Genomic DNA, 8,252 nt, shown 5'->3' on the forward strand with positions numbered 1-8,252 from the left:
GGGGCCGCGGGGTACCCGGTCCGGGACGGGCGCGGCCCCCGGGCTGCCGTGGGGTGGGGCGCGCCGCTGGCCACATCTGGGGGCCCTCCTGCTGCGCGCAGGCCTCAGTTTCCCCGTCTGCGCAATGGATTCACGGGCGGCGCCGTGGGCCGGATCCCGACCCGGGGCGTGGGAATTGGAGCCGCCTGTGATCAGGTTGTGCCGTGGAACCCGGAGCCGGCCGTTGGCCTATTTGTGCCTCAGTTTCCCCGCGTTGTAGGGGCGGGGTTTTGAGAGGATACTTAAGCCCCTCCTCACTCCGGGTTTTTTCCTGGGCTTGGGCGTCCGAGTTAAATTTTGTTCACGGACCCGGGTGGAACCGTGGCAGTTCTCTGCCTCGCGTATGACCTTGGGCCACTGAGCCTGCCCCTATGAGCCTCAGTGTCCCCTGGAGATGGTAGCATCTGTTTCATGGGGAATTAAAGATTAAATGACATGCTCTACCAATGTTTGCTTATATTCTTAGAAGCACCTGAGAGGCCCTCAGAATGCTGGTTGGGCCCTGTCCCCGGACTTCATACTCCCCTTGGAGAAGCAGCTCCAAGCCACCCCCTTTATATCTGTTGGGTTTCAGTCCCCTCAGCCGGCTCTGTGAGATTTTGATTCTTTGTTCTTCCCATTTTATGGATGAGAAAAGTAATTCAGAGAGGTGAAGCAACCCGCCCTAGGTCACACAGCCTCCCTCCCTGTGTGTTTCTCCCATAAATGTATTTTCTGGAAGCAGGAATCAGAGCCCTTCCTGGGCCAATTTCGCTTTTTTTTTGAGTTGAGGTTTCACTCTGTCACCCAGGCTGGAGTGCAGTGGCACACTCACAGCCACTGCAGCCTCGACCTGCTGGGTTCAGGCGATCCTTCCACCTCAGCTTTTCAAGTAGTTGGAACTACAGGTGTGTGTCACCACACCCAGCTCATTTTTTTAAAATTTATTGTAGAGATGAGGTCTCACCAAGTTGCCCAGGCTGGTCTGGAACCCTCTTGCCTCCGCCTCCCAGAGTGGTGGAATGACAGGCGTGAGGCACCACGCCTGGCTCAGTTTTACTCTTATGTGAACCAGACTAGCAATAGTAAGGAAAGGCTTCTTGAAAGAGACAGCTGAGGGGTGCTGTGAATACTCAGGCTTCACATCTGGGAGCCAGAGTCAGGAAAGAGCCCTGTTTTGTTGTTGTTGTTGTTTTGGTTTGGTTTGGTTTGGTTTGGTTGAGGGGGAGTTTTTTGTTTTGTTTTGTTTGAATTGGAATCTCACTCTGTCTCCCAGACTAGAGTGCAGTGGCCGCTCCCGGCCACCGCAGCCTCTACCTGCTGGGCTCTGGCGATCCTTCCGCCTCAGCCTTCCAAATACCCAGAACTACAGGTGCCCACTACCACACCTGGCTAATTTTTTATTTATTGTAGAGATGAGGTCTCGAACCCGTGGGCTCAGGCAGTCCACTCAACTTGGTCTCCCAAAGTTCTGGGATTATAGGCTGAGCCACTGAGCCCAGCCAGTTTTGTTTTGTTTTTTTTTTTAGTTGGAGTCTCACTCTGTCACTCAGGCTGGAGTACAGGGGTACGTTCACGGCCACCCGAGTGTCGACCTGCTAGGCTCAGGCGATCCTTCTGCCTCAGCCTTCCAAGTAGCTGAAACTACAGCCATCTGTTACCACATGCAGTTAATTAATTTATTTATTTATTGTAGAGATGAGATCCCACCAAGTTGCCCAGGCTGTTCTCAAACCCATGGGCTCAGGCAATCCCCTCACCTCGGCCTCCCAAAGGATTACAGGCTTGAGACACCACACCCGGCCAAGAGCCCTACTTTGAAGAAGAACCATATCCCCAAAGGTCCAAATACTGTCCCTGGCAGGAGCTAGGGTGGGCCTCCTTCTCCATGTGACTCTGCCCTTTGAGTCCAAGTGTCCACTTTCTTAATTTTTTTTTTTTGAGTTGGAGTCTCAGACTCCTGGCCACCGCAGCCTCGACCTGCTGGGCTCCGGTCATCCTTCCGCCTCAGCCTTCCGAGTAGCCGGAATTACAGGCGTGCGCTACCACACCCAGCTAATTTTTTGATTTATTGTGGAGATGAGGTCTTGCCAAGTTGCCCAGGTGGGTCTCAAACCCGCGGGCTCAGGCAATCCACTCACCTCGGCCTCCCAAAGTGCTGGGGTTACAGGCTGAGCCACCGAGCCCAGCCCGCTTTCTTAATTTTTTGTAGAAACAGGTCTCTATGTTGCCGAGGCTGGTCTCAAACTCCTGGCCTCAAGCAGTCCTCCTGCCTCAGCCTCCCAAAGTGCTGGGATTACAGGCATGAGGCACGGTGCCTGGCCCAAGTGTCCTCTGTATACAAGATCATGTTTTTACCAGGCTTGACATCTGGTTTCTAGAGGGCACGCAGAAGCTGCAAACTACTGGGCAGATTTAGGTCACAAGGAGATACTCTTGGCCTCTGTGGTGTTATAGGAATAAGTATACACTCCTAACATTTATAAATGAGACAATTTCCCAGAAAAAAAAAATCTTGCTGGGCATTATGGCTCAGGCCTGTAACCTCAGCACTTTGGGAGGCTGAGGTGGGAAGATCCCTTGAGGCTGGGAGTTCAAGACTGGCCTGGGCAACAGCAAGATCCCGTCTCCACAGAAAAACCCCCCAAATCTCTATTTCCACTGTTTTCCTGGGGGAAAAAATCAGTAGTCAAGCAGAAATCAGCTCCCTTAACAATCAGCTATCCTGTCACCAGTGGATACCGAGCGCCTGTTTTCAGATTCACACCTTTGTGGTACCTGTGGACTGTGGCATTTGTTGGGACTCAAGTTCACTGGTTGTGTGGCTGTGGCCAAGTTCCTTAGTCTCTCTGAGCCTCATCTATAAATAAGGATGATAACAGTCCTCAGTGTGTGAGCTTGGTACTTTGTGTAGCTCACAGTAGGTGCTCAATAAATGGGAGGGTATATTATGTGGGTTCTGAAGCCTTCCCTGGCCCAGTGTTAGAATCTCAACCAACTGCAAGTCAGCCAATAAATGTGTGGGCCCCAGAGCCAAGCTATATCAGAAGTTTAGATTTTTCCTGAACTCCGCAGGAGAGGCAGCACTGTGGCCACTCCTACCATGCACTGTCTGGGAGGCCCCGCCCACCAGGATGGTCATCTGCATGCCAGGGAAACTGGGGCCCACAGATCCATTGGGGTTGCTGAAGCCACAGGCTGGCTGCCAGCGCCTGAAATTCTTGGCTTTAATTTGCTCATAAAAGTCTTGCGTCAGGGATGAGTTTGGAAAGTTCTGCTGGCCTCTCTGGAACAAAGTTCTGGCAATTCCTTGCTGTGATCCTGGCTCTGGAGATAGACATGCCTCTGCTCTCTTGAAGCTGAGGTTGTTCTGGCGACTGCAGGAAAATGGGTCAACTGATAACTAGGGTGATTTCACAGAGAGGTGAACCAGGCCAGGCGTAGTAGCTCAGTCCTGTAATCCCAGCACTTTGGCAGACCGAGGATTTTGCGACCCAGCCTGGGCAACAGAGTGAGAACTTTGTCTCTACAAAAATACAAAAGTAAGTCAGGTGTGGTGGCAAATGCCAGTAGTCCCAGCTTTGCAGAAGGCTGAGGCAGGAGAATCACCTGAGCTCAGGAGGTTGAGGCTGCAGTGAGCTGTGATTGCACCACTGTATTCCAGCCTGGGCAAGAGAGAACCACAAGATAAAGTGATAAGAGTGACAGGAGTAGGGGTCATTCTCAAAGGCAAATGGGGAGAGGAGACATCGGAGTAGGTGGCAATTTGTCGAGGCAACCACAAGTTTTCTGCTTGTGGGGACAGTGGGTACAAAGGCTATAGGGTGAGGGAGGTGGCTGGTAGATCTGTGCAGGTAACAGGTGTCTGTGGCCTTAGGTTTGTGGAGATGGGGTGATGGGACTTTTTATTCCTCCCCTCCCAGGGTCTTGCTCTGTCACTCAGGCTGGAGTGCAGTGGTGTGATCATAGATCACTACAGCCTGAAACACTTGGGCTCCAGTGATCCTCCTACCTCAGCCTCTCAAGCAGCTGGGACTACAGGTGCCACCACCATGCCTGACTAGCTTTTTTTTTTTTGAGTCAGAGTCTCACTCTGTCACCCAGGCTGGAGTGCAGTGGCATGCCCACGGCCACCACAGCCTCCACCTGCTGGGCTCAGGCGATCCTTCCGCCTCAGCCTTCCAAACAGCTAGAACCACAGGCATGCACCACCACGTCTGGCTAATTTTTTTGATTTATTGTAGCGATGAGGACTCTCTGCCCAGGTGGGTCTCGAACCTGTGGGCTCAGGCAATCCACTCACCTCAGCTTCCCAAAGCACGGGATTACAGGCTGAGCCACCGAGCCCTGCTCTAATTTTTTATTTTATTTTTTGTTGAGTCAGAGTCTCACTGTGTTGTCCATGCTGGTCTCAAACTCCTGGGATTAAGCGACCCTCCTGTCTTGTCCTCCCAAGGGAACAGCCCACGTGCAGACTGTGAAGTAGGCAAGGGCTCAGCATGGTCAGCTCCAGGGCCAGATCGGGCAGACCCTGGGGCTTGGGTGGAAGAGCTAGCACCTCTCTCGCCACCAGGCTGGACTGCTTTGAGAAGACCACAGGCGTGCATCACCACGCCCAGCTAATTGAGCCACCGTGCCCAGCCAGGGTGCCAGGATTCTCATGTGCTTGGGTGCAATTTATAGATACAAACTTCCGTAGTTTTCCAACACCTCCAGCTTCCCTGGATGGCACACCTGAGGCCACAGTACACGGATGAACCACAGTCACACCTCCCCCCACAGAGGACTAGGGCTGGGCGTGGGCGTTCCCGGCCTCGTTCCCACCTGCCCCCAGTACGTGGTGCAGACCGGAGACTGTCTTTCTGCCTGTTCCAGGCAGCGGAGGAGGAGGACGAGATGGACCCCCCGGACTCGGCCTCGAGGGTCTTCTGCAGCCGCGTCCTGAGCATGGTGAACGTGGATGACGTCAACGCCATCATCCTGGCCCAGAAGAACATGTGAGTGGCGGCGCCTGGGCAGAGAGGACACCCGCTTGCCGGCTGGCATTCTCAGCCACCCGCCTGCCTGCCCCCCGGGCCCACGCTGGTGATAGAATAACGGAATGAGCACACCTTCCAGCTGCCCCAAGGCCCTGCTTCCTGTGCCAAGGCCTTGCCTCCAGGCCAGAGGGACTGCCTCAGACTTGGCGGGGCACAGGGCTCCAGTCCCCGGGCCTGGGGGTGAGGAGCATTGCAGGGCTAGGCAGGCTATGGGGGTTTGAGGAGCTGGTGGGCTGACTTCCTGTTGGGGCCTGGTCTCCTGAGGGTCTGTGGACGCCCCCTGTCCTCGCTGGGGCTTGGTACTGTGGCCTCCAAAGCCTCATCTACCTCTGGACTGCCCTGTGGGGAAGAAAGGTTGCCACAGGCTCAGAGAGCATGCATGGCTTCTGTGTGTCCTTGATTCACACCTGGCCCTGGGGAGCTCCCAGACCAAGCGAGACAAAGCCAGGCACAGACCCTCCTGTCCTTGTGATGTCAGGCCTGGGCCAGAGGGACAGCCTGGGGCTAGTGGACTCAAAAGGGGAGCAAAGAGGCTGCTTGAGGGAGAGGTTAGAGAAGGCTACATGAGAAGGAAACCTGAGTAAGGTTTTGAAGGTTGAGTAGGATTTTGCCAGGAGGCTCCAACAATCAAACAAGGGAACAGCCCACGTGCAGACTGTGAAGTAGGCAAGCGCTCAGCATGGTCAGCTCCAGGGCCAGATCGGGCAGACCCTGGGGCTTGGGTGGAAGACCTAGCACCTCTCTCGCCACCAGGCTGGACCGCTTTGAGAAGACCAATGAGATGCTGCTGAATTTCAACAGCCTGTCCAGCGCACGCCTGCAGCAGATGAGTGAGCGCTTCCTGCACCACACGCGGACCCTAGTGGAGATGAAGCGTGACCTAGACAGCATCTTCCGCAGGATCAGGTGAGTGCTCACCCTTCCCAGCCCACTCCCACCTCCACCTCCCCAGCTGGGCCTCAGCCACTCCACTAGCCATGGTGAGGGTAGGATGGTTTTTTTTGGTTTTTTTTTTTTGAGTTGGAGTCTCACTCTGTCACCCAGACTGGAGTGCAGTGGCCGCTCCCGGCCACCGCAGCCTCGACCTGCTGGGCTCCAGCGATCCTTCCACCTCAGCCTTCCGAGTAGCTGGAACTACAGGCGCGCGCTACCACGCCCGGCTGATTTTTTGATTTATTATAGAGATGAGGTCTCGCCAAGTTGCCCAGGTGGGTCTTGAACACGCAGGCTCAGGCAATCCACTCACCTCAGCCTCCCAAGGTGTGGGATTACAGGCTGAGCCACCGAGCCCGGCAATTTTTTTTTTTTTTTTTTGAGTTGGAGTCTCGCTCCATCATCCAGCTGGAGTGCAGTGGTACACTCACTGCCACCCCAGCGTCAACCTGCTGGGCTCCAGCGATCCTTGCGCCTCAACCTTCCAAGCAGCCGTAACTGTAGGCATGTGCTCCCACGCCCAGCTAATCTTTGATTTATTGTAGAGATGAGGTCCTGCCAAGTTGCCTGGGCCGGTCTCGAACTTGCAGGCTCAGACAATCCACTCACCTCAGCCTCCCAAAGTGCCAAAGTGCTGGGATTACAGGCTGAGCCACCGAGCCCAGCCCTTTTTTTTGGAGTTGGAGTCTCACTCTGTTGCCCAGGCTGGAGTGCAGTGGCACGCTCATGGTCACCACAGCCTCAACCTGCTGGGCTCAGGCGATCCTTCCACTTCAGCTTTCCAAGTAGCTGGAACCACAAGCATACATCACCACGCCCAGCTAATTTTTTTTTATTTATTGTAGAGACAAGGTCTCTCCATGTTACCCAAGTTGGTCTCTAACCTGTGGGCTCAGAGAATCCTCTTGCTTCAGCCTCCCTAAGTGCTGGGATTACAGGCATGAGCCACTGTGCCTGGCTGAGGGTGGGATTCTGTTCCTCTGTTATACAAGGCCTTCTTGCGCTTAAACATCTGAGAGGATCAAACCCCAGGATATGAATCTCAGAGTTTATTTTTTAATTTCATTTAATGTTTTGAGTTAGAGACTCACTGTCACCCAGGCTAGAGTGCAGTGGCATGCTCATGGCCACTGCAGCCTCAACCTGCTGAGCTCAGGTGATCCTTCCGCCTCAGCCTTCCAAGTAACTGGAACCACAGGTTCACGCCACCACACCCTGCTAATTTTTTGGTTTACTGTAGAGACAAGATCTTACCAAGTTGCCAAGGCCGATCTCAAACCCCTGGGCTCAGGTAATCCTCTCACCTCTGCTTCCCAGAGTGTTGGGATGCATTTGTGAGCCACCACACCTGGTTTATTTTTAAATTTTTGAGTCAGGGTCTTGCTCTGTTGCCCAGGCTGAAGTACAGTTGCACAGTTATGGCTTACTGCAGCCTTGAACGCCTGGGCTCAGACAGTTATTCTACCTCAGCCTCCTGAGTAGCTGGGACAACAGGCACATCCCACCATACCTGGCTAATTTTTGTGGAGACAGGGTCTCGCTATGTTGTCCAAGCTGATCTTGAACCCCTGGGCTCAAGCAGTCCACCCTCCTCAGCCTCCCAGGCAGCTGAGATTACAGATGGGAGCCACTACACTCAGCCTCTTTTTCAAAACTGTAGCACTGGACACAGGATATAGAGCAGATGTGAATAGCAGTCCTCCTGCCCCTCACCCCCACCCAGGTCTCAAGGGGGCAGATGAGACTGCTGGTTTCTGTGAGGATGAGGAAAGATGATGCTGATGTCATCACTGCCACTGTTGACAGCTGCAACTGATGCACCTGGGCCCAGACCAGGCCAGTGCTTCATCAGTGCTTCCACCAGACTGGGCACACCTTCTCCTGTCTGGGGGGCCAGCTGTGCCTGCTGGCAGACTCAGGGAACAGGTGCCCACGATTGAAGAGAACGTGTTGGTTTTTGTTTTGTTTTTTTTTTTCTGAGTTGGAGTCTCACTCTGTCGCCCAGGCTGGAGTTCAGTGGCGGCTCCCAGCCACTGCAGCCTCAACCTGCTGGGCTCCAGCAATCCTTCTGCCTCAGCCTTCCAAGTAGCTGAAACTACAGGCGCACGCTACCACGCCTGGCTAATTTTTTGATTTATTGTAGAGATGCGGTCTCGCTAAGTTGCCCAGGTGGGTCTCGATCCCACGGGCTCAGGCAATCCACTCACCTCAGCCTCCCAAAGCGCAGGATTGCAGGCTGAACCACTGAGCCCGGCTTTTTTT

The 8,252-nt window shown here is 54.1% G+C and overlaps 1 protein-coding gene across 3 annotated transcripts in view; it reads left to right on the forward strand.

The window, feature by feature from the left end:
• The window catches only part of KXD1 (KxDL motif containing 1), a 12,131-nt gene that overhangs the window by 191 nt on the left and 3,688 nt on the right, over window positions 1-8,252 (forward strand). The window contains exons 1-3 of one of the 3 annotated variants that reach the window (XM_021708779.1): window positions 3,110-3,222; window positions 4,894-5,015; window positions 5,811-5,963. In XM_021708779.1, coding sequence (XP_021564454.1) covers window positions 4,915-5,015; window positions 5,811-5,963 — 254 coding nt within the window. In that variant the 5' untranslated portion in view covers window positions 3,110-3,222; window positions 4,894-4,914. Of the gene's footprint in view, window positions 1-3,109; window positions 3,223-4,893; window positions 5,016-5,810; window positions 5,964-8,252 lie in introns of those variants that run through there. The other 2 variants (XM_008050473.2, XM_021708780.1) reach the window with 2 other exon arrangements.

Source organism: Carlito syrichta, unplaced genomic scaffold (genome assembly GCF_000164805.1).
Source record: "Carlito syrichta isolate Samal-C Ts95f unplaced genomic scaffold, Tarsius_syrichta-2.0.1 Scaffold147223, whole genome shotgun sequence".
Lineage (NCBI taxonomy): Eukaryota > Metazoa > Chordata > Mammalia > Primates > Tarsiidae > Carlito > Carlito syrichta.